Raw genomic sequence first — 25,648 nt, 5'->3', positions numbered from 1 at the left:
CCATTCATAAGGGCTCCACCCTCATGACCTAATCACCTCCCAAAGGCCCCCATCTCTTGATACCATCACCTGTGGGTTAGGATTTCAACATAGGAACTGAGGCAGGACATAAACATTCAGTCTATAACAAGAGACTAGATCTACAGACCTAAAGTGACATGATGTAGAGACCATTGAGGCCCCCCGAGTCAGAAAATGGCTTCTATGTGTCCTTGTGAGAAGAGACTGTGGTATGATTCTTCCCCAAGGCAAAGCATGGAAGAGTTTTCTAACTGAGGACCCTCTGTCACTTTGATTCATTCAATCATGCTAGTAGCCTAGCCCTCTAGCAAAGTAATGGAGTTCAGAAGAGTAAAAGATACAGTTCCTGTCCTTCTAGAACTAGGAACTAAGCTGCACACGCTTAAATATATAATAACTACTGCCATGACTTTGGGCTGAAAAGGAAAGGCATTCTCTGGCTGTGTTGCCTGGGAAGACTTCCTGAGTTTAAGGATTTCCTTAAGTGCTTGAAGGAAAGCTCCTGCTGGGTCTGAATCAGGAATCCACAACACCAGCCTGTTAGCTTTGGCCCTTCCACTCTGATTTCAGATTGACAAGTCTAGGACAATTGCCTCAAAACACACACACAGAGTAAACTAAGATTGTTTCTCTGCACCACTTACCTGTATTTCTTGGATCGCGCTTATGCTGGATTTTCTTTTCAGAGCTGTCAGAATGCACTTCCTACCCCTCTACCACAAGATCCTGGCTGGCACTGTTTGTATTGCTCCTGTGCAGGCAGGGCCAGGGAGAGGCCACAGCAATGGCTTCCCGGGAGGCATGAAGCTTGCTGATGACTCCCAGCCAGAGCAGGGCCTGCCGCTGCCAGACACTCTGTTCTAATGAGCAGGCCTTATGGAGAGGTGGGGGTGGGATGATGGAAAGCATTCATTAGGCCTCACACTGGGAGGGGACCTCTGGTCCTGCAAGTGTAAAGAAGCCAGATCTAGCAGGAGAAGACTCAGAGCAGCATAGCTGGTGGACTAACCAAATGTCTTTATATTGTGGTCACAGACACTGTCTCACTTGATCCTCATGTAAACCCGGAAGGCTGCCATCTACCTCTATTTTATAGAAAGAACACTGAGGCCCAGATGGTTAACCAGAGCCAGACCTAGAGGCCAGGGCTACCTAACACCAGCACCCTTGAGCCTGCGGATTCATGGCTTATGGCCGTGGAGACCCATGCAATTCTGCAAATACACCTGATTAGTGAGAGTAGCCTTGCTAATGAAATTTCATTCTAGCCAGGGCAATGAGGAATCAGAGCTGAGCTATGAACTGAATTGTATCCCCCAAAATTCATATGTTGAACCTTAACCCCAAAGTGACTATACTTGGAGATAGGGCTTTTAAGAGTTAACTAAGGTTAAATGAGGTCGTAAGGGTGGAGTCCCAGTGCTAGAGGATTGGTGGCCTTAGAAGAAGAGGAAGAGGGAGCTCCTTCTCTTTCCAAGGGCACTCACCAAGGAAAGGCCAGGTGAGGATACAGTAAGATGTCAGTCTGCAAAGCAGGAAGAGCGCTCTCACCAGAACCCAACCGTGCCACACCCTCATCTCAGACTTCCAGGCTCCTCAACTGTGAGAAAACAAATTTCTGTTGTTTAAGCCACCCAGCCTATGGTATTTTGTAATGACAGCCTGAGCAGACTAAGGCAGGCTGGTATTGAATCTAGGAGTTTCTTCTCTCCACCAAAATTCCTCCATCCACAATTCTAGGTGCTCAGATCTGATCTAGTGTTGAAGGTCCCACCCACCTTCTCAGTGCACTTTCCTCGCCCAAGTAAGGAATAAGCCCTCCCTCCCATGGTCCCCTAATATCTTATCCTTCCCTCTCTGATGACCCAGGCTCCTTTGTCTTACTGTCATTTGTGGACATATCTCACCTCCCCGAGAGCTAAAGCTTGATTTCTCTCTGTGTCCCCTACAGCACTTAGCACAGGAGGCACTCAGTAAATGCCCCCTGAATTTAGAACTCTCCTCTGGCTCTCTCTCAATTCACCCAAGTTATACTTCGCTTGGTAGGAAGTGCAAAAATTGGAGCCAGAAGGCCTAGTGGGTAGCCAGAGATCAACAGATGAAAGAATCAACATGTCCACTCGTCAGCTCTGGATTCCTTTTACTTTTATTTTTTTCCCAGATGCCATTTTCATACTAGCCTTCAGATCCTCTTGGCCCTCTTTCCACAGGCTACAGCACACATTGGCAGCATGCAACTACTCTTTCTAAAGCCCCTTCTTCCCAGAATTGTTGATGGTTTCCAAAAAGAAGGAGTTGGGGTCTCTTGCCCACTTCTTCTCTTACCCTCTCCCTACTCCCTCCCCCAACCCCTTGCCAATGATAACAAAGAAAAAAGTGATGAATGCCAAGGCATTTGGGTAAAAGATGCCTTTCTTTAGTGACTGTGGAATTGTGCCTGCTGGCCTTTGCTTAAAAGACCAAAGGAGGGACTTCCCACCACTGTGCAATGGGTTAAGAATCTGACTGGAGTAGCTGGGTTGCTGCAGAGGTGCAGGTTCACACAATGGGTTAAATGATCCAATGTTGATACAGGTGCAGTGTAGGTTGCACCTGCAGCTCAGATTCATTCCCTGGTCCCAGAAACTTCCATGTGCCATGCGTGTGGCCATTAAAAAAAAAAAAAAAGGGGAGAGTTCTCTCCAGAGAGTGATCAAGAATGGATTCAAGAAGGCCTTAAAGTCCTCTCTATCTTATGCTCTAATACAGGCAAGTAGCTTCTGTGTGACTTGTCTTAAATTCAAAAATACAAAAATCAGGAACCTAATTTTCAGTGAGAAAGTGTATTAAAGATCTAGCACCTTTGGTCGTGTTCTTTCTCTTTATTTTGGTGCTGGCAACATATGTGTTCACTTTATGAAAATTCAAGCTATTAACTTAAGGGGTGTGTGTGTTATACTTCAGTGAAAAGTATACTTTAAAAAAAAAATAGGGAGTTCCTATTGTGGCGAAGCGGAAACAAAACCTACTAGTAACCATGAGGTTGAGGGTTCGATCCCTGGCCTCACTCAGTAGGTTAAGGATCCATAGGTCACAGACACAGCACAGATTCTGTGTTGTTATGGCTGCGGTGTAGGCCAGTAGCTGTAGCTCTGGTTTGACCCCTAGCCTGGGAACCTCCATATGCCATGGGTGTGGCCCTAAAAAGACACACACGCACAAAATTAAAACCCAAAGCAAATGAGCAATTTGCTTAGATCACACAGCTAGCTGGTGACGAGAGTAAAGGCAGGAACTCAGATCTCTTAGCTCTTTAGTACCTATTTTAGAATCATACCTGGGAGCAAGTGGAAAGTTCAGTTTCATTCTCTTGACCTGACTTCCTGGAAATTCCCTTGGTTTCCTTGGAGCCCTGTTCTCTACCTGAAAATGGACATCATGTTTGAGAGGAAGTTTCTCATTGAGGCCACACCAGCTCCTGACCTGCTGTGTCTCATAACTGTAGCCACCAAAGAAGTGTGCAGGCAGGTCACATGCTCCCCCTGTTGCAGTGCTCTGCAAGGGGCTCTGGAAAAGCCCCTTTATGTTTGTGTTGACCTGTGAGCCCTTGAAGGGCAAGTGACCTAGCCAGGTTCAGGGTAGTGTCACTTTAGGCCTTATTGGCAGCCCTTTGTCGGGACAAAGGAGACAGACCAGCAATTGTTGATTTAGTTACAGCTCCATGAAGAAGACATATATAGAGAAAACATCATATTGTAAATCTGAGATTTCTCTTAATTATGTACATTCCTTTCATTCAGCAAGACTGTCATGTCCTGTGATGACTCGCTGTTGACTTTCTATTGACTTTGGAAACTTAAGCATTTGACCACCCTGAGGCCTGGGAGTGAGTGACTGGATGAAATAAAACTGAGCCCTGCCTTCCTCCCAGTCTCTCAAAGACCTCTCAGGCAGCGCTCTCCTGGTGCCCAAGATCCTGAGCATTGAGCTCAGGCTGTTTTACATCCCAGCCGCGCTTCCCTGCCCCTAGTGGATGTGCTTCACCTCATTCAGCTGACTACTCAGGAGGCTCAGGACATCAAACTGCCACTCCTCTGTGCCAGGAGCCCACCTCAGTCGTCCAGGAGTCGAATTGCCCACTGAGTCTCAATGCTGCAGGCGGGCCCCTTCCAGGATCTCCTAATCCTGTCTCCCCACAATGTCTGAAGTTGTTTTGATGGACAGTGCCAACTTGGTGTTCCACTCTGGTTCTCAGCCAAGCCGGGGGGGGGGGGGGGGGGGGGTGTCGACCTTACCTGTAATCTGGTTACGTCCTGTCATAGGTGATCCTGTAGGCAGAACTCCATACCCCAAGGTAACCAAACTGCCCACATTCATTTGTGTTTTCTGAGATTGGAGGACTTTAAACTAGTGCCTTCTGGCAGGTCTTCTCACTACACTGCTGGTGGCCTCTGTAAAGTCATTTTTTCAACAGGCAACTGATAGCCAGCTCTGCTTCCAGAGGGGACTGACGCCCAAGGGGCTCTGCTTCACCCCAGCAAAGGTCAGGAGTCCAGGTGGAATAAGTGCCAGTTACGCTCTCTGTTCTGTGCTAAATTACCAGGAACCAGGAATTGTCATCTTTGAGTTAGCATTATGCCTGTGCCAGCCAGACTGTCCAGTTTAATATCTTTTCAATTAGTGAGTCTTCCAATAATAGCATTTTAACAGTGAAGTTCCAAAGAAAAAAACTTGTTCTTAATTTTTGTCCAAAGGGGGAAAAGAGACTTCTAATAATGGTGTCATTATAAATTTTAAAGTGATGATTATTTGGCTGTGCTACAAAATTTGTAGCTAATAATTAAAATAAAGATTTAAGTAAATGCTTTATCAATAAAGTGGATGATAGGGCATATTTTTCTTAGCCAGTGTCAGAAGTGGCAGCACATCGTCATGTGCTGAATTGTCACACTGCAAGTCTTTAAAATTCCTGCTGGATTTGAAGGTATTAACAAGTCCCTATCAACATTCTCTAAAGGTTTTTGATGTCATTTTAGCTATTGAACTAAAATATGTGAACTATTACTTTGTTGATTTTGTTCTTAAACCAAACTGCATTATCATCTGAGAGTGTGTTCTTAAAGTATTGTTAAAAGTACTTTGAAAACTTGTAAATCCCTGTAATTTATGTTTCTCCTGCCTCTGCTGTTTCAGTCTGTCCTTCTGGTTTTAATTTGAATGCAGTCCTGTCTGGGTGTGTACCTGTAAAATTGTGTTTTTCCAAGTACAATTTACAGTCTTGACCTTAGATTTTACAGTGTTCCTAACCTTCCATGAGCTTCCTCCTATATCAAGCAGTGGGCTTTGGGTCACCACAGCTCTTTTATATTAAAACAGCCTAATCAAGGTTACTTGAAACAGATCTGATTTTGACATTTCTTAGTTTATCATGGAGGCCTGGGGAGTAAGTGAGGAGGGCTTCCCTGCAAGCCCATTAATCGCATTGCCCCATTTCTTAAAATGTACACAGTTGTAAACCTAGACTGGTTCAAGACAACAGTCTCGTTTATCTAAACAATTCTCCTTTTAGACTCAGTGGCACTGATGGAAACCCAGATAACCAGTATGGATCAGAGGAAGGATCTTTTGGAGCCTGTGTTTGCTGAAACAGTTCCCATTCCCCTTACAATCCCCTTTTCTTTTCAAGGACTTGTCTGCGTACAGAGTAGATCCAGCTGCATTCGGGATCTTCCACGCGCTAGGTTAGAGGAAGGCTGCAGCGGGCAGGGCAACAGGACAGAGTATCTTTCCTGTGAGTGAGCTCTGTGCAGGTTTTAAGGAATTTGGCTGTTTTGCTTTAAGGGGGAGAGTGAAGGGTGGGGCACTGTGTTAAGCCGTGTGTGTCCCAGATTCCTTTCACAGGCATCCCCTCTCCATGATGAATCCATGGTTCCTCGTGGATTATAATTTTTCAGTGGATGCAGAACTTTTGGAATTTTTTCCTTAAGTTAGGAAATGAGATCTCTTTATTTTCTGCTCCTTTCAAGTATCACTTAAATTAAGCTCTCTGCTAAAGAGTTAGGAGCCTTTTTTTCTCCTCCTTTTACCTCTTCAGTGTGTTCTTCCTGGTTCTCCCTGACAGCTCTGGCTAGGGAAGGGGGACACAGGCCAGCCAGGCTTTTTGGCATCTGACCTGGGGTTCCTCCTCTGTTTCAGGTCATCGTACAGTCCGGCCGCCACCCGACAGTGCTACAGAAGCTCTGCCAGTTGCCCTTCCAGTATTTCAGTGACCCTCGGCTGATCAAAGTGCTGTTTCCTTCACTTATCGCTGCTTGTTACAACAACCTTCAGAACAAGATCATCCTGGAGCAAGAGATGAGCTGTGTTTTACTGGCCACGTTCATTCAGGTACCTTCTGTGTTATGCCTAAATCTCTGGTTCTGTGTGTAAGCTAACGCAGTTGAAAAGTAAAAGGGAACCAGCTGTTTACCCTTGCCATCCACACTACCTTTTAAAATGTCACTATTCCTGTGCTTGAAAATGAATTTCTAAAATATGATAGTAAAACTAAGGTTTGAGTGCTGTATAATTTCTACGTGGAGGATTTCAAGAAAAGGGAATTTTTCCAGTTAATGAAACGGTAAGGCTGTACTAAGGAAATGTTTTTTTTTAAAAGACTTCTTTAAGACTTTAACTATTTATATTTATCTCGGGGGGGGGGGGATGTCTAGTTTTAGAGAATAGAGAATGATTACTGAAGATCAATTAAAACTTCAGTTTGTTTGTAAACTTTTAAATATTCATATATACGCACACAGCCTGTGCATATGATAAAAATCTATTACACCGCTTTTTCTTAAATCTAAAACTTGTAAGTACAGCCTTCTATTTTTCTGATCCAGTTACATTCTGTAGGGCTGGAATCAGAATTAGTACTGTAGCAAAGCTAAGCAGTAGTTCCACATTTAAAGTAACCCAGTCAGCTGACAGCAGAACACGAGTTGGCTATTCTTTAACACGTGCTAATAGCTAATCCTCTAATTTTTTTCTTTCATTGTATATCATTATTTGCTGAAAATCTTCCATTTTCTTTCAAATGTTCCACCTTAAAATCAATGTGTTTTTGTTCCATGAGGCACATGTGATTAATAGATGATGTTTTTTGTTCATAGTGAACTAGAAAGCAGATCTCTGTATTAATATTGTCCTTATTCTGGCTAATAAACGTAGATCACTCGTGAAAGGATGTCACAGTGCCAGCCGCTTGGATGGCTAACGCGTCCCCTAAGCCTTCACCTTAGACGGCAGTTAGTGGTGTACATTTTTCAACTATCCTCGAGAAGATGATCAATTAATAAACACACTAGATCAATTCTGTTTAGAAATTTTTATTTTCATCTTAATTGTTCTCTTTCAGTCTGGGTTCCATTCCATTTTCTGGAAAAATTTTTGAAGATGTTCAGATCTATAGGTAGGGTATGGATTTTTCAAAAACCATCTTATGTTTAATAATTAAAATCTTAATGAGGTTTTATATAACCATTATATCAACATTTGGGATTCTTCATAAGTTCTTACAGCCTTTGGATTAAACAGAAAATAACGTTATAGAGAATTTTAAGACTGTGATCTTAAAATTCATTCTTTCATTCAAAAGGAATTTTTTTAGTGCCCACAGTGTGCTACTCTAGGCACTGGGAATACAGCAAGGAATAAAACAGAGAGTGTGGTTCCCGTCATGGCTCAGGGGTTAGCAAACCCCACCTAGGATCCATGAGGATGTGGGTTCAATCCCTGGCCTCACTCAGTGGGTTAAGGATCCAGCATTGCTGTGAGCTGTGGTGTAGGTCGAAGACACGACTCGTATCCTTCATTGCTGTGGCTGTGGTGTGGGCCAGCAGCTGTAGCTCCGATTAGACCCCTAGCCTGGGAACCTCCATATGCCACAGATACAGCCCTAAAATAGAAACAAACAAACAAACATACAAAAAACAGAATTCCTTTAGAGATCTTTCATTAGCATGGGGGAGATCAAATAAAACAAATAAGTTAATATAGCAAGTCACACCATCTCAAGTGCTGAAAAGGCAAGGAAGGGGACAGGAACCTCCGGGAATGGGTAATGAAGTTTTTATGGCAGGAGCAGAGCGGCCTCAACCGAGACAGTGATTGTTGAGCAAAGGCAGATTTGCACCTCTATCACTTTAGTCTCTTACATTTTCAACTGCTTGGAAAACAATTTATAAAAATATAAATGATATCAAAATCTAAAGTGAGGATCATCCATATTATTTACATTCATCTGATATTGATCTTAGAATACTTCTAATTCACCTCTTCTCTATTACAGATAATTAAATTAAATGTAAATGTAACACATTTAACATACGTTTTATTTTAACACAGAGATTTTTGTAAGTACTACAGAAATGTATTATGATGCTTATTTGGGATAGCACATTAGATTAATGGAGTTAAGTTTTTTCCTATAAATAATTGTGTTCAAGGGAATGAATATACTTTGGATTTTAGTTTATAAAATGGTCCTTCAAAGTCCCCCGTGTTAGATTTTTAATAGTCACTAGAAAAGTATATTAAAAATAGGAGGTAGTAGTTTGTCTTAGGTTTCTGAAAATTTACATATTATAGATGACATTTTTTCATATTCCATCTAAAAGTAAAACTGTTAGACTAAGATTCGGCAGCAGAATGGATGGACTTAAAGGATATTATGCTACGTGAAATAAGTCAGAGAAAGATAGTTACCATATGATTTCACTTAGATCTAAAATCTAAAAGAAAAAAAATAACAAAACAGAAACAGACCTACAAATACAGAGAACAAATCGGTGATTGGGAGAGGTGGATGAAATAGATGAAGAGAATTAAGAGATATAGGTGTCCACCCATAAATTAACGAGTCATGGGAATATAATATACAGCATGGGGAATACAGCCAATAATATTATAATAACTTTTTATGGTGATATATGGTAATTAGACATATTGTGACCATTTTGAAATATACAGAATATGGAATCACCACGCTCCACACCCAAAACTAATATGATATTGTATGTCAGTTATACTTGAATTAAAAAGAAAAAAATATTTAACAGTTCCCATTGTATCTCAGAGGTAACAAACCCAACTAGTATCCATGAGGACGTGGGTTCCATCCCTGGCCTCGATCAGTGGGTTAAAGATCCAGCATTGCCATGAGCTTCGGTATAGGTCACAGATGCAGCTTGGATCCCACGTTGCTGGTTGCTGTGACTGTGGTGTAGGCTGGCAGCTGCAGCTCTGATTCAGCCCCTAGCCTGGGAACCTCTATATGCCTTGGGTGCAGCCCTAAAAAGACCAAAAAAAAAAAAAAAATAGCTGCAGAACACCTAAGAGATTTTAGAGCTGTACCTTTTAAAAATGTTTTTTAAAAAACCTGTCAATATTTTAAGACAATATTTGGCTAAAGCATTTAGTTTGTTAGATATAATATAAAGTTGTAGTTTCCACAACAGGCAAGATTTGAGGCATCATTATTTGATTTAAAAATATGAGAATCTGAACTACATAACATCAGTTTCTTCAGCTTTTATACTTGGGCTCTAAAGTATTCATGCAAAAAGAGTCTCGGAATTCAAAAGCATTTTCAAAGCCACTTGGCAAAATTCACTGTTCATAGCATTGGTATAAAAACCCTTCTCTCATCTCACAGGATTTTGCACAGACTCCAGGTCAAACAGATAACCAGCCTTATCAGCCCAAAGGTACGTCTCTATTGAAATTAAGTGTCATGTGTTTGTCAGCTGGACATGTCCCACTCCACCCACTAGAACTGTTAGAGAAATCAATTTATTAAATCACCTAAAACATTTGAGATTCAGATACCAAGTATATTTCAGGGAATAAAGAAATTGATTTTATCATCAAGCATGAGTGCATCAGAATATACAGAGAAATCTATGGAAGTAAAAGAAAAGCGCAAAACATCTTTATGTAATTTATACTCACCTCATGTGAGATATAATAAATGGCAAATAATTACTAAAGAGCCACTCTGGAATACAAGAGACAATCAGATCATTAATATCAGCCTACATTACTCACATAAATGCTGAAATCACAGAGGTTTGGTTCCCTACCCCTGTCCAGAATAAAACTGTCATTGAGAGAAGCCCATATGTCCCCCCCAAATTCAAGTACTTGAGTATTTTATTGAAAATAAAAAGTAAAATTATTTTACATGAAGAAAAAGCCTTCAGGTGAGCAGAGTTCAGGGGCCAAAAGATTTATAAGCTTCCCCCCTCCCCATAGCATTCCTGCTGAGGTGTTTCTTGTGATCGGAGCTGAGATATAGAATTTTAAAACGCATTTTTACTTTTCAAAATATTCTGCTACCCACAGTGTAATTGAGAAGTACAAATTGCTCTTTGTCTGGCTGTCATGACAGCATCTCTGATTAATGAGACCTTAATCCAGATTTTCCCCAATTCTTCCATTAGTTTGATGGTCTTTAAAGTGGCCAGAGGTCTATTCCCAGCAGGAACCTCTGGGGCACCCACCCAGTAGCCCTTACTTGGGGGGTTGTCTCTCTCCTTCTCTCTCTGACACACACATTGTTTATAGTGGAGTGGACAGGTGTTGAAAAGTACATAAAAGAGAAGATAACTAAAATTGTAACAATATCATGAAAAAATTTCATGTTTTATTGGCTCAGGTACTAAGAGAAGTAAACAGAAAGCTATGCCCCTTTTTAGAAGTTCAAGTCAACATGATAGTTGGCACCATTTGTCTAAGCCAGAGTTAGTGTGCAAGTTCACTTCTGCCCTGACTCAGTCACAGCCTTTTTTTTAAAGCTGTTGGAGGTTAGAGGGAAATCAGCATATGTTACTATTTCTTAGAAAACAATGTTTCAACTTTGAATTTATGAAAATGCTAGAACAATATTCTAATGTATTTATTTTTCATTGAACATCATTTTTTTTTTTTGCAAGTAAAAATATAGACATTCTTACTCCTCTTTCTCCTGAAGTAAGGATGAGTCACCATTTGCTGCCTATCTGGCAGGCAGAGTCCCAGTGGCTGCTTCTCTCTGCTTGGTTTCAACCTGCTTTCTTTTCCAAGGGACCATCTTCTCTGACTGCCATGCTTTACCCAATTACAATGGGATTAATCCACAAAACAGCAAGTGGGGAACTGTTTTCTGCTTTGCTTAGGAAAAGTTATCACTATACTGGTGACAGCTCATAATATGCATACTTGATTTTAAAAACTGATGCCGCCTCACTAAATTGCCAGTTTGCACCTTAGATGTCTGTTCCCTCTTTTGCTAAGATTAAGCCCCCATAAAATGTCTCAAGATGTTTTGAGTTCATTGTCCAGGTGAACCTCTAAGTTCTAAGTGTAAAGCAGCTCCTGGTAGCACCACATTCTTATTACAGAGGAAAAATCCTGGCTTTCAAATTCTCACTGCTAGATGACTGGCCAGCCTTGAGAGTGTTTGCTTCAACAGCCAGTAAAGCTCCTAATAGTTGCCTCTGCTTTGTTAGGCGACTGAATGCCAGATTTGAGCATTTTTAAAGTTATGTTTAAAAAAATCATGTTTTAAATTAAATAGATTATTTTAGAAAACAGACATCAAGTATCCATACAGATTTAGCCTTTCAAGGCTAATTTAAGAATGGAATATTTGACTGTCATTTTATTTTGTTCACTATACTTATTTTCCCCTATTTTCTTACTCCACAGTCCAAAACAGTGTTTTTCATGTTTTACATAGGGTTAATGTCTGAATAAGTTAGAAGCACAAAATAGATCGTGATTAAGATATATATTATATATTTATACTATATATAATATACAGTATATTATATACTATAAATATATTAAATATAGATTTAATATATTAAGTACTACATATATTTTATACTATGTATTATATATTTTATACCATAGATATAGATCAGTTATCTTAAATTTGCATCATGGTTTATTTGAAGTTTATATTTCCATTTTGTACTCAGATATAAAAATAATTTTCATTTCTTAAATTTTAAAGAATTTAACTCTTTTCAACTCTTCTCTCTCTCTTTTTTTTTTTTTTTTTTCCTCTCAGGAATATGCATGGGTTCCCAAGACTATCTTGAGCTGGCTAACAGATTTCCTCAGCAGGCCTGGGAAGAAGCTCGACAGTTTTTCTTAAAAAAAGAGAAAAAATAAATGGGTTGGTTTGAATTTGAGTACCATCATTAATATTTTTAATTGTTCAAACATTCTAACTGTTCCTTAAGAAATTCATTTTCACATGTTTATACTTTGTAGATATGGTATATACTTTGCACTATTTATAATAACTGTAGATACTTTACTGTTGTTTCTGCAAGTTGAGTTTATTTCCTTTCTGCACAATATTTTGGAGTTTGGTAACTTACATCCTATGATAATATATACTTTGCATTTGTAATAAGGGTAAAATTAGACATAAAATTAGCAAGTCTGTTTTGTTATTGTAATAAAGTAACTTATTCTGTTTGCAGTGGTGACTTTTCTTATTAAGGTATTAAAATTTTTAAAGAAAAACATTAACTCCAACTCCAGAAGTATCTTAATTAAAGACTTACCAAAAGTTAACCTGCTCTTATTTCCCTTTATAAGATTTAGAGTAAAAGATGTCTGTAACACTTTTACATTCCACATACATAATATGTTTTGGGGGGAATCTGAAATGAATTTAGAGCATTGCATTCGTCGGTGTGCCTAAACTTTCCTAGCAGCCAATACTGAGAGCGCACTATAGAAAGAACTGAAATTATTCTCCAGAATAAAAATTAGTGATCCAAAAAGATCAACCATAATGAATTACCCTAAAGTGTTTCCTCACATAACTGTGAAATGAAGCAACGCCGAAGTAAAAGTAAAACAGACGGTCACAAAGGGCTCTGAAGCTTTAAACTCCTGAGCTCGGCTCACAGCTGAACGTGAGGCGTGTCTGCCAGGAGATGCTGACCTTCTCATATCTTGTTTTCATTGTTTCTCCACCTTAAGCAGACGGCCAGTGCTAAGCCGTTCACTGAGTGACATCGGCAATAATTTCTGTCGGATAAGGATCAAACATTACCAAGAAGAAAGATCTAGTCGGGAAAAAAAAAAAAAAAAAAAAAAGTCTGAATATCTATCAGATGCAAGACTGAGGGCGGAGGGGACTGGGAAATAAAAAAAGTTTCATCAGATTTTTAAAACCAAACTTCTCTATCTAATGTTCATGACACTTTTTTGGGGGGAGCCTCACAAGGCTGCCAAGTTATGTATATTGTTTTCGCTTCTCTAAAAATAGAAAATAAGGAGGTCCGATTTAAAAGGGGGGGGGGAAGCATGCCGGTGCGCTCTGTGCTCCTGCCGCCATGGCCCTGGCGTCTTGGGCTCTCGGGCTGAAGGCCCGCAGCCCCGGGCCACTGGAACCGACTTCGGGAGGCCCCTCCCGCCTCGGCTGAGCCCGCTCCCCGGGCTCCGGCCGCTATTCGACGTGGGGGGCGCCGGATGTGGGACCCCCTCCGCGGCGCACGCGGAAACACCTCCAGCCGCGGCCAGGTTCAGCGCCGCGTCCCAGGAAGGGCTGCGCCCTGGCTCCCGTGCCCTCCTCCCGGCTGGCGACCCAGGCCCCTCCGCCGCCCGAGAGCAGAGAGCCAGGTGTCCGCGGCCGGCTCCTTCCGTGCCCGCCGCCGCCGCCCGGGGAGCCCCAACCGGAAGAGGAGTTCCCGAATCCCGCTTGCCCCGCGCGTCTTGGGGCGTGGACCCAGAACCCTTGCAGCTGAAAGGAATAATCAAATATTTATAAGATTTCCTGCAAGACGCTTCACAATTAGAATATGCTTCTTATCTGGTCGGATATGTGCCAAAAAGCCATAAATAATTGAGACAGCTGTGATTAACCTTACAGAAACCATACCAGAATTCGCAATTAAACATTTAATTGAATGGTCTCATTTGGCCCCGTTGTCCAGGAGGGGAGGGGATTTGATTGAGACAAACCCAGGCTCCACCCAGCTGGGGAGCCTGCGAGGATCGAGCCGCGGGCTCCTCGGTGATTCCCGACCCGCGCGGCTTCTGTAGGTCTCAAGTTCTCTCCTTTAATGCGCTCTCCGCCGGGCCCTAGTGATTTAAGCTCTAATTCCCCTGGGTTTTACGACTTCTGAACTCTCCCGCGGCGGGGAGAGCGCGGCGAGCAGGTGAGCGCAGGCACATCTTGTTCCAATTTGCGAGGGCGAGTGCCACCCACTGGCATTTTCTTGGGGCAGGGACCACGTCCCCAGTTTCCCAAGGCTCAGTCAGGGGCCACAGGTGGACCCGCTGCGCCAAAGCGCAAAGCCTCTGCTGGGTCCCGCTTGTAAGCTGACGATGTGACTGGGTACAGCTGGGGCAAAAGCCACAATTTCGCCCGGGCTTTAGACCCCAGAATTTAAGCCAAATAGAAAAAAGCCGTCCGAGGCCCGGGAGCAGCGACAATTGAACACCCAACGCCGTTGCCCAACTGAATTTCCCGCTCTAGGCGGCAAGCTCGCTTTCCCGGGAGCTCTACCAGGCTCGTCACCCCGGACTCCCAGCAGGACCTCTAGGCCGCCGCTTCCTGTCAAGTTCCACAGCCTCTCCCTCCCTACAAGCTGTTGGAGGCGCTGTGATCCCGAACCTCGAACCTGGCCCCTACTGAACCTAGGTCCAGACCTCGCCACCTCCACCATCCTTCCTTCCTCCCCCAGGAAGGAAGCCACCCGCACCACTTCTCCCAGAGCTCCTTGCCAAGCTTTCTAAATTCTTGGGTCTCAATACTCTGGGAAGGGATTACTCCTTACCATCCCTCTTCTTCCACTTCCCTCTCCTTGTTCCCAGCCCGGAACACAGGGGTCTCCTGCCTTACACACTGACACCGCCACCTCAAGTGTCCTGTTTCCCACTGGGGAAACTCAGTCTTCCAGAATTACTGTCCCTCCCCTCACTCCCTGACCCACGCTCTCCCAGCCTTTAACCTTCTTCACCAGGCGCTGCCCAGATCCAAAAGATGGACTCACCTAGCACTTCAGCCTCTGTGGCATGATTTCTGCAGGATGCCAAACTTGCTTTACAAATTGAACTACTCCCCACCTCGCTCCACATCTGGATCCCAATGGAATATTTCTCTGCCCTTTCTCTCTCCCATTACTGTTCTCAGCCTAGCTCCATTTATCTGCATCTTCCATGCACAGTCTCCATCAACAAGGTGCTAGCCTGTAATTGGTCACACAATCTTCGTTATTGCACTGAATCCCAGTATCTTGAAGAAAGTTTACCTTTACATCAATCAGACGCATATTTAAAAGCCTCTAATCTTCCTTACATCAGCTTAATAAACTCGCTCTAAATTTCCTGCTTTTATCACAACTCCATTGGGAACTTTTCTGCAAATAGTTTATTATTCATTCATTGTTTCCCCTCTCCAGCACGCTGCTATTCAGCTAATTCTCTTGCTCTCTTTGCTGAACATTTGCATGGGAAAGCACAGCTAGCTAAATGTGTGGCAATTTATGCCCTCCCCCAGACAGCATGGCAGAATCTCACATTTTTTAGAGAACAATCTTAGACAATGTCTCATTTAAACCCAGTATTTGCAACTCTGACAAAACTAAGCCTTAAGCTATTTCATATTCAAAGCTAAAAAGCTGATTTCTATTCCACAACCCATTAAAAATTAAAGTTCTTTGGGAATACTGCCACAGGGATGCTGAATTTCCCAGAATTATACAGCCTTTCAATATGTATTAAATTTTGTGGTATAATAGCAATAAACTTTTCCATCTTTGGGAATCACTTCCCTGCCTCAGTTACATAGAGCTATCCAAATTATTAGATAAATCTTCTGAGAAAATCTATCCTAAAGTGAATCTAGTTAAATAAACTCCCATTTCCCACCTATGGCCTCTTTTATTGAACTGACTTTTTTTTTTTTTTACTGCACAACTGGGTATCTCACTTTAAAAGTTCAGTAGGCATAAAACACAACACTTGTCATTGTTACAGGTAATTTAATTTACAAGAAAATCCCTACTGCATTACAAAAGATGTTTAAAGATGACCTAGGAACCAGTAAAACTGATATTTATTAATGTAACTAACCAACCATAGACCTGACACCTCACCAGGGACCACTGTAATAAGGCGTCGGAGTCAAACCCTTTCCCTGAAAACCCACATGGAAAATGATGCGCCCCTTTGGGCTGGGCTAGAAACAAACTAGAGAAGAGCTTGTGATGTTTTATCCAGCAAAACAGATAGATACAGGTCTCCTAATACACAGCAACCACTTTGATCTGAGTAATTTCACAATATTCAGAAACAAACTCATACAAACATTATAAAGAGGAATTAGATTTTTGTTCTATGGATGGCAAGGGAAGAGATGACTAATTAGGTAGGCAGAAGTTTCCATTTGCATCATTAAAATACTGCGGTCAAAAGCAAAAATTCAGAGCTAATTAACAATCATTAAGAACATTTTAAGTGCAAAAACCTGTTATTTCCTTGTTAAAATGACAAAACTCAATATTCTGGAAAATTAGAAGTTTGGGGAAGTAAGATTTCTTCTACATTTATCCCCCTATCCAATGGCCAGCCAGAAGGTAAAAGGAAATATCTATATTTCTGTTTGGGAGGGAATGGTCTAAGTTAAGGGAACGAAGCCTCAAAGAGCCTAACCCTGATTATTAAAACCGTTTCTGGGCACTTGAGAGGTAAAGCTGGTCCTCATTAACCCTACATAGCTCTTTCCTTATCTCTAAGTTTGCAGCACCATTTCCTAAACCCTGAAGAAGGGGAATGTTCTCTTTAATTTTTGTGTTAGCATCACCTTGACTTTCAGGAAGTAAAATCTAAATGTGGCCTGATTTTCCCACCTCCTCCCCATTTTCTTTCAATACTGGCCAGCCTGTCTCCCAGCCCACTGCCTCTGATGGGGGGAAGGGGAGGAACCTGAGGACGGAATTCTGCCATCAGCTCTGCTCAACACCTGCAGTGGCCTCCTTCAAGCAGCCCATGGCTTTTTAACAGAAGGTACCAACTCCTCTATCCAGCAGCCACAGACGCCCCCTTAGACACATTTTTCCTTACCAGGCACTAAGATGGCAACTATCCCCTACTCGTCCAGGGCGTTGCCCCCTTTCAAGATGATTCCTGGTCAAAGAAGAATATAACTTGCCGGTTTTTTAACTTGAGACACAAGGAAACCTAATGCCAGAGATTCTTCCAGAGCAGTGGATTGACTAGCAGGCAAGCAACTTCCTGAGTCCACCAAGTGTGGGCTGATCTGGGAAAAGAACTGTCCCAGGCTGCCAAAGGGTTAAATATTTGTGAAGGGTAAAACCTGAGCCTCTCGGGTTTTCTTTCTTTTTTCCTTTTTTTTTTTTTTTTTTTTTTTGTGCTAGCCCGGGGGCCTGCTGGAGATTCAGTATCTCTTGGTTATTTCCTGCGATCACTAAAGCCAGTTTTCAAGAAAACAAGTCGCAGGGGTTTGAAATGTCACACCAAATGACCTGGGCACTGCATATCCAGGGGCCATCCCCCGCCCCCTGCATTTCGGGTCTGGAAAGAAAAAATAAACCAAGGACACGCCAGACTGGTTCTGGGTGGACTTATTTTCCCTGCCAGCCTCGATCCTAACGGGGGCTTGTTGTAGCTCCTTCAGTGTATCGCTTGCAGGTGATGCCAAATGCAGATAAGGAGCCGCCGCCCGGCCCTCTCCTCTGTCTAGACTGGGGAATTAATAAATGCAGCGAGATTGATCACGTCGCGCATCCACTCTTGGGACAGCGCGGAGAACGAGCCGTCAGGGCCCCCTTGCTCGCCTCGGGGCCCTCGGGCCGGCCTCGCGCTCGGTGGCTGGGCCGCGGTGGCAGGCGGGCGAGGGGCCCCAGGGTTAGGGGTTCGGGCCTCCAGACTAGCGGGAAAAGGAGCTCAGGGAGGGCCCGAGGGCACCCGGTCGAAAACGGAGTGAGGGTCGAGGGGGCCTTCGGGGGCGCCAGGCTGAGTCCGGTTCCATGATCTGAGGCAAGGCTGATTTGGAACCGCTCGCCTTAGCGAGCCAATCGGCTGCCATCCGAGCATCGCACATTTCCCGCCCAAACAAGGTCTCCCCACAGCCTCCCTCAGTGAAACGCCGGGGGGGAAGGAAGGAGAGTGGGGAGAAGGCCGGCTTCCGGGAAGACCGGGGAGATCAAACTCCTCCCCGGGCCTCCCAGGGCCGCCCGGTTCGTACGGAGCGCCGGGCCCCAGCCCCGCCCCCCCGCGAGGCGCCCAATCCCCGCCGGGCCCGCCCCTGGCCGCGCGAGGGCACGTGGGCTGGAGCTGTGGGCCCCTTGCGGAGCCTAGGCTGCCGACTCCGCCAAGCCTTTTTTTCGACGCAGCAGGTCCCAACCCCCACAGTCTTCGTCCTGCCCTCCCGCTGCGCCAACAGCACACAAGAGCGGCATCGCATCGGGTTATTTTTTTTATTATGATCAAAATATTTGTCCCACTATGAACTGGCTGTTCTCACAATAAATAACAATAACTTACGTTTTGTTCGGCAAAGGCTCACACACTCTGTCCTCCGTCGACTGATAATTTAAAACATTTTCAAGGAAAGTCACGTTTCTACTCTTGTCCGGCAGTCATGCGCTTTGGGGATTGAGTGTCCGTTCCTTTGGATCGCCCCAATCCTCTGCCCGGCTACAACCCGGCGAAGCCACATGGGAGCGCGAGGCGGGGTGGGCACAGGCGCCCGCGGGGGACAGCTTGGGGCTGAGCCGGCTTGGAACTTGCCCTGCGCGTTCTCCACGAAGACGTGGGCACGTAGGCGGGGGGCGCCGAGCGCCGGCGGCCCAGCTGAGCAAGGGAGAGGAGAAGGCAGAAGGCATTTATGCCGCTAACGCTAGTAAATCTCGAATTTTGGTTTTGTAAAAATAAAAGTCCTCGGAGCAAGTCTCTCCAGTCTGGTGAAAGCAGGTTGCGTTTCGGCGCTTTGAGCTGTCCCGACCGCTTCTCTCAGTCCTCTCTCTTTAAATAACAATAATAATAATTACAAAGGCGAGAGAGTTTTCGGAGCTGGAATGGCCTGAGCATGGGTGAGTCTCATGCAGGGGGCATGCGAGGTCCGCGGGCTGGCGGGGAAGGGTCCCCCTCACGTCTCCACGGGACTCGGCACCATGCTGTTGGGGGTATCCGGGAGCTGCGAGGACAGGGAGGTCACATCGCTGCCAGAGGAGTTGCCTAGGGAGCCAGATTCGGAGAAGGAAACCTGGGGCAGGGGAGACGCCAGGAAGGAGCCAGTGAAGAAGACGCGCCCGAGCTGGTTTTCCCGGGCCGCCTGCTCCGAGTCGGGGGTATATCCCTTGGGGACAGGCCACCCGCTGGGAGCAAGCCCTTGAAGTCGGCCAGGTCCCCAAGCGCAAGAAGGGGTATGGGGCGGCGGGGGTGGGGGGCGGGTTGGTTAATCCCTCGACCTCTCCTGAGAGAGCTTTAAGCCAGGGAGACCTGGTTTAGAGAAAATTATGGGCCGAGTGTGCTAGCAGCTACCCAGTCCCCCAGCCATAACGGCTTAGGGCTGTCCAAGCCCTCAATGCTTTGAGAATACCCCCTCCCTTCCCAACTTGACTAAGGGGCTAAAGCCACCCCACCTCCCTGAGAGTCCTGAGGTCCGGGCGGGCATGGCAGGGCCTCACCAGCTGCTGGAAGGCGGGCTGGTCCAGGTCACTCTGGAGGGCGAACTCGCTGAGCGCTTTCCAGGGCGGCTGGTATGTCTGCACCTCGACTGCGCTGCCCTGCACGGCGCTCTCGTGACGGATGGGGCTGCCCGCCACCAGGGGCGTCCCGGTCAGTCCCTGGAGGCTCTAGGGGACAAGCAGAGGTGGAGGTGGGAAACGCTAGAGGTCTTGCGTTTTGAGCCACCTTCGAGACTGGGGGCCTCAATCCTGGCACATGATTTAGAGCCTGAAACTGTTTGAGGGAGGCATACCCTTGTCTGCAGCCGAATGAGCCCGCCTTCCCCACTGGAAATACTCCGTGTCCCACCACAGGCCAGCCTCGCTGCTGGAAGTCAGCAGAGCAAGGGAAGCAGCGCGAGGCCTGCCTTCCCATCCTCCAGCTTTACAAAGGAAAGTGTTCAAACCCGGAGTCATGTGGAGAGAAGGACATAACCTGCCCCGACTGGTGGGCGCTGGCAACCATGACGCCTTGGGCTCCAAACTGCTCCTCGACCTCAACCCAGGTCTATGCTGGCACTGGGATAAGACCTGAAGCTTCAGATACAATAATTCAGGAGCCTTCTACCCCAACTAAACCTTGCTCTGGAAGCACAAACAGACGCTCTTTGGAGAGTCCAGTTCCCTCTGGATCTCCCGAGAGCCGGCCCAGAAAAGGGTAGGCAAATGCCCAGGCGGGAACCCAGGCCCCACCCTGCCGTACCCTCTAGCGCCCGGTCCCTCACCGTCTTGTCGTTATGCTGCTGCTGCTGCAGCTGCTTCATGAGGATAGATTTCTTCTTGTCCTTGCAACGCTTGTTCTGGAACCAGACGCGGATGACCCGCGGGCTCAGGCCGGTCATCTCCACCAGCTGCTCCTTCATGAGCGCGTCGGGCCGCGGGTTGGCGGCGTAGCAGGTCCGCAGAGTGTGCAGTTGCTTCTCGTTGAGCACAGTCCGCACGCGGGTTGTCTTCTCTGTTTGTTTGTGCACGTGTGGGCGCAGCGAAGGCTGCCGGCCGGACCCCGGGTCTGCAAGGAAGCTAGAGGTGAGCGAGCGGCCGCCACCCACTCTCCCCGCGCCCCGCCCCGCGGCGGCCCAGCGAGCCCTCCGGGGCCCGATTTCGTTTCTCTTTTATTCCGTTTATTTCGTTTTATTGTTCGTCTTGGCTCCCTTTTCATCCGTTCGCCCTGCCCAGAAAAAGGCGTGCATTTTTGTCCCTTCCCCAGTTCCTCCACAGGGGTCCCCGCAGTGACTTCCCGGGAGCTCAGGGAGGGCGTGGGAGCTGTGAGCTAGGCCTGCTCGCGAGTCCTGAGTGGCCGCTACCGGCTGTGCCCCCTCCGCTTACCCGACCCCAGGAATGCCCACATGGGCCCCGCCGGAGGAGGGAAGCCCTCCGGAAGAAGTCGGAGTTTCAGAGGAAGAGGAAGAAGGCGCGCCCAGGACTCTGGAGGGGGAAGGTGACCCATGCGGACCCCATGCGTCCGCACTGCGCAGGGATTGAGGGAGCTTGTCTCCCACTCCCGGGGCAGGGGAGAGGGGGTGGCCTCCAAGAGCGCTTCTCTTCGATTCAAAGGGCGCTCGTACAGGGCCGCAACGCTTGTCTTGAAGACCTGGCCGGGGGTTCAGGAGGGCCTCCAGGGCCTGGATAGTTCCTTTGTGCCTCTCCTAGGCCCCCTGGTCTCCTCCCTCAAGGCTCCAGGTTCCCTAGCCCAGCAGCCACCCTCCCAGCCCTAGTGCGCGGCCACTGGCACTCTCCTCTCTTGGCCTTAGGTTCTCTCAACCCCGGGTGGAGGAAAATCCTGTACAAATGGTCCTTTTCCCTCAGCTGGCAACCCGCAACAAACAAAAGGGAGCCCCTGGGAGACCAGGTGCACTTAACACTGCTTTTATCCCCTTTCACGCCCCTTTATCCCAACCAGGTCTACACACCCTTGAATACAAGTCGAACCATTTCAGTTTCTATCATCTTCCAGACATTTCTAGTCTGGATAAATATTTACAAATAGCCCATCTAGCCTAATTTCCTCATTGTATAAAGAAGTAAAGGGAGAACCAGAAAGACTGGGAGCACTTTAAAGCACACAACGCCCAGAGGCTCAACCTGGTCTAGAGATGGGTGCCTCAGGTCTGCTAACTGCTCAGCCAGGGGCACCATTCCTACCGGTAACCACACAACGAGACCCCCATCTATGGCACCCTCATAATTAGGACCCAGAGTATCCATCCCTTGAGGTGTTTTCTAGGAGTCCACTGTGACTCCACACCTACCTCGCCGAGAAACATTTGGCTAAGTTGTTCATCAAACTGGGCCTCAAAAGACAAATGCAGACATTGGCTCTTTGTTGAGTGGTTAGCCTTCAGAGCCTGTCTTTACGGGTGGGCCTGGCTGGCTGAGCCCAGCTCTAGGCTGAGAACTGTATTCCTTACACACATACACCCAGGCAAACCTATCTTTTCTCTCTGGCAACACATATACTGCATGAAATTCCCAGTACAAGTCCCTTAGACAAAGTCACCACTTAAAATTCCCCGTTGTCATTTACCTTCCTGTTCCTAGTTCTGTGTTCCACATATTCCTGGTCACTGCGCACACTTACACACTAATACACACACGATCCCGGCTCAAGTTTACCCACATGTAATTTTTTCCCCGGCACACACGAACACACAGCCGCATTCCTAGCACAGTGAGTTCTGCACTCACCCAGAAAGCCTCACAATCCTGACAAGTGGAAATATACCCAAGAGACAACTTTTCCTCCGAGCACAAGGACCCACCTATGAACACACACACATGCACTCACACCGGCGCTGGCGGCACAGGGCCGGGCGCTCGCAGCTTACCTGGCAGATGCAGGCCGCGGGGTCCGGGGAGCGGGCCGGGGCTGCGCGGGCTGCCGGCCGCCGCGCGCTCCAGCAGAAGGCCATGGTCAGCGCGGCAGAGCAGCTCGTGCTCCCGCAGCGAGAACTCGTCGCCGGGCAGCAGCTGACGGCTGCACACCGAGCAGCGGAAACATTCTATGTGGTACACGCTGTCCCGTGCCCGCATCACCAGATCGCTGCTGCTGAAGCCCACTTGGCACTTGGCGCACTTGATGCCGAAGAGCCTGCGGGCCCAAGGCGCGGGCGGTGTCAGCTCGGGGCCTACGGCCGGCCTCGCCTCCCGAGCTGCTTACCCAGCCCGGGCACGCGCGCCAGGACGCTCGGTGGCGCGGGGACAGGCCCTCCGGGGGTTCCCAGACCCAGAGGTGCGCGGAGGCACGCGTTCGGGGTGGGGGCGGCCTTTTCCCCGCGCGGGGGCGCGCAGGCGGCCAGCCGTCCCCAAGCCCCGGCCCCTGCGGGCGGTGGCTCAGCCCAAGCTTCCCCGGGCCTCACCTGACATAGTCCCGCTTGCAGTAGGTCTTCCCGTCTCTCACGAAGCACGTGCACGTCTCGTCCAGGTACTGGCTGCACTCGGCGCACTTGAGGCAGGCGGCGTGCCACTCGAGGTCAGGCGACACCCGCAGGATAAACTGGTCGTGGATCTGACTCCCGCACCCCACGCACATGGCGGTCCCGGGCTTCTCTGCCGAAGAAGGGCGTGGGGCCCGCGTTAGGCCCCGCTGCCCGGACCCTGGCAGAGGCAGCTCCAGACCCGACCCAACCCAACCCGCTTGCGCTCTTGCTCCCTTTCAAGAATTGAGACCACTAGGAAAAGAAAGTGGTCTCTCTAAAGGTCCAGACAATTGGAAACGAAAAAACAAAATCTTCTGAATTTGTTAAGGTTTTTTTTGCCTCCTCCCACCCTCCTCAATTTTTTTTTCCCGCTATTACATTCACTTGGACACAAGCGTTTTATCGATATATCTTATAACTAAAAGCTAACATGTAAGTGAGAAGAAAGAGTAAATAGACATTTAAGCCCTACAGAAGCCACCCCATCAATACTGAACAGTGATGTTCAGGCATTTCCGTCCGCACACTCCCTCTCACAGAGACTCCCTCCTATCCCAGCGCAGACACATCAGCGTTCAGCGGGGTCTCAGCTCATCCTCTTTGACATTTCTTAGTTTAAATACCCCAGATCAAGCGAGGGAAATCTTCCTTATTTAAAAGGCCGACAGACAAGCAAGCAGGCAAACCAAAAAAAAAAAAAAAAAAAAAAACCCACATCGCTAAATCAAACCTAATTGCTTTAGCGCAAAACAGAAGCAGATTTCACAGCCTGAGGTCAGCCTAGCAGGCTTGAAAAAGAGTGCTTAATTATAAGCTAAAACAACAGGATTCCAAAGGATAAGCAGTCCTGCAGGGAAATGCATTCGTTTTGTTTTTTCCCTGCCAGTGTCCTGTCAAATAGAAGCCACTTGTAGAATCCGCTAAACATTCTTCTGCATTAGAAATATTGCATATTAAGCACATGCACACACACACAGAAAAAGACTTACTCTTGGAATGATCCCCCATAGTACCCAGAAAAGGATAATGAAAAATAATATCCACCATGCAGAAAAGAGATGTGCGCAAAGCGTGCGGCCAGAGGCAGAAGGACGAGGGTCGCGCGCCCAGCCTCGGCTCTTTGCTAACTAACTCCTCCTGCCCCGCGGAGTTGAAGGAGCGATTCCGCACCGGCCCGCACGCAGCATGACGTCAGCACGCACTCGCCCCGGGCCGGAGCTGGGGGCGGGACCTGTGGCGTCACGGAGCTTCCCCAGAACCGCGGGGGATGCGGGGGAGGTGTTGGGGACCTGGGGGCTGATGGGCGGGATGGGTTGGGTGGAAGGCGGGGGTAACGGGGGATTGGCTGGAAGGAAATGGGCCAACCCTGATTGGCCCGGGGTGAACAATGGAGAACAGCCCCCTCCTCTGAAATCTACAAGGATCCTCACTCTGACCAGGAGTCGGGCTATCCCGGCTCGACCTTGCGTCACCGCTGAGCTGTCTCCAGGGCCGCCGCAGCTCTGAGCTTCCCCTTGGACTTGCGGGGCGGTCTCCCCAGGCGCGCTCTAGCAGGGTGATGGATACCTGGGGAGTGGAGGAGGGCCTGCCCTTTAAATGCTCCCTTCTTTCATGGGGGGGGGGGGAGAAGGAAATCCACTCTCTTGGGACGAGAGCTGGGCGGAAGGGTGGTCTGGCCAAGACCTTCACCGTCCAGCTGGTCACCTTTTTCCTCTCGGGCGCCTTTGTTCTCAGAGTCCAAGCTAGAGAGAGAGGTTAAAGGTTTGGATAAACTCTGTTTAGACGTCCCTACCAGTCTGCCTGTGGAAAACTTCTCCAAGTTGGAGAATTAGGTGGGTAACATCAGAATGCAGAATCCGAAAATCCAAACCGGATCCAGATTCTAGCTTTGACTTGGATTTGGGGCGGGGGTGTAATTTGACACGGATTCCCGCATGCTCTCCCCACCCGAATAGCACAACTCCTTCTAGGAACAATGCTGGGGTCGAGTGTGTGTTCCACTTCCAGAATAAACGGTATTTATAAACTCTTCTGTTTTATTTCACAAATCAACTGCAATGCAAATAATCAGAAACAAATGTGGCTCGCGGGGTAATTTACTATCTGTGCAGTGGCTTGTCGGTCCTTAGAAAACCCGCGACTTCTGAGCCGAGTCCAGGCATTTCTTTCTTTCAAAGAAATCGCTGTGGGTTTTGTTTGAAAGGGTTCAAAGACTGGTCCATGAATTATAAATAACACTTATCCAATCATGGTGGCTGTTGTTTTTCCACTAGAAGGTGAACCTAAAATTTGGTGGGCGTCTGGGTGGGGCGCAGGTGGGCGCCTGGGGATGAAATGTTTCCACAGGAATCCCAGAGCCGGGCCCCGTAGGCCCGAGGGCGCGGCCGAGCTCTCGGCGGCCCTCCTGCTAAAAACCTAAGGTGGGTTGGCCCAATGCTCTGGGCTGCTCGCCGGGAAATGGGTGCAGCCAGGTGCGCAGCGAGAGGCTTTGCA

At 47.1% G+C, this 25,648-nt stretch overlaps 2 protein-coding genes across 4 annotated transcripts in view; one reads left to right on the top strand and one right to left on the bottom strand.

Annotated features, from left to right (window-relative positions):
- The window catches only part of SCAPER (S-phase cyclin A associated protein in the ER), a 411,590-nt gene extending 398,973 nt beyond the window's left edge, over positions 1 to 12,617 (top strand). For all 3 annotated transcript variants that reach the window (XM_047796974.1, XM_047796976.1, XM_047796975.1), the window contains 3 exons: positions 6,196 to 6,387; positions 9,695 to 9,746; positions 12,095 to 12,617. In XM_047796974.1, the coding sequence (XP_047652930.1) occupies positions 6,196 to 6,387; positions 9,695 to 9,746; positions 12,095 to 12,198 (348 nt within the window). In that variant the 3' untranslated portion in view covers positions 12,199 to 12,617. The remainder of the gene's footprint in view (positions 1 to 6,195; positions 6,388 to 9,694; positions 9,747 to 12,094) is intronic.
- A 5,857-nt stretch (positions 12,618 to 18,474) lies between these two features.
- On the bottom strand, positions 18,475 to 24,296 carry ISL2 (ISL LIM homeobox 2). Its single transcript, XM_047797277.1, has 6 exons — positions 24,145 to 24,296; positions 23,096 to 23,285; positions 22,565 to 22,827; positions 20,465 to 20,748; positions 19,701 to 19,868; positions 18,475 to 19,276 (listed from the first exon to the last, which is right to left on the bottom strand). The coding sequence occupies exons 1-6, from the start codon at positions 24,200 to 24,202 to the stop codon at positions 19,160 to 19,162; spliced, it is 1,080 nt and encodes a 359-aa protein (XP_047653233.1). The 5' UTR covers positions 24,203 to 24,296; the 3' UTR covers positions 18,475 to 19,159.
- Between the last annotated feature and the right edge of the window lie 1,352 nt (positions 24,297 to 25,648).

The sequence above is a fragment of the Phacochoerus africanus genome, chromosome 9, assembly GCF_016906955.1.
Source record: "Phacochoerus africanus isolate WHEZ1 chromosome 9, ROS_Pafr_v1, whole genome shotgun sequence".
Taxonomy (NCBI): Eukaryota; Metazoa; Chordata; class Mammalia; order Artiodactyla; family Suidae; genus Phacochoerus; species Phacochoerus africanus.
Note: the sequence above shows the minus strand (reverse complement) of the source record. Positions and strands in the feature narration are given on the sequence as shown.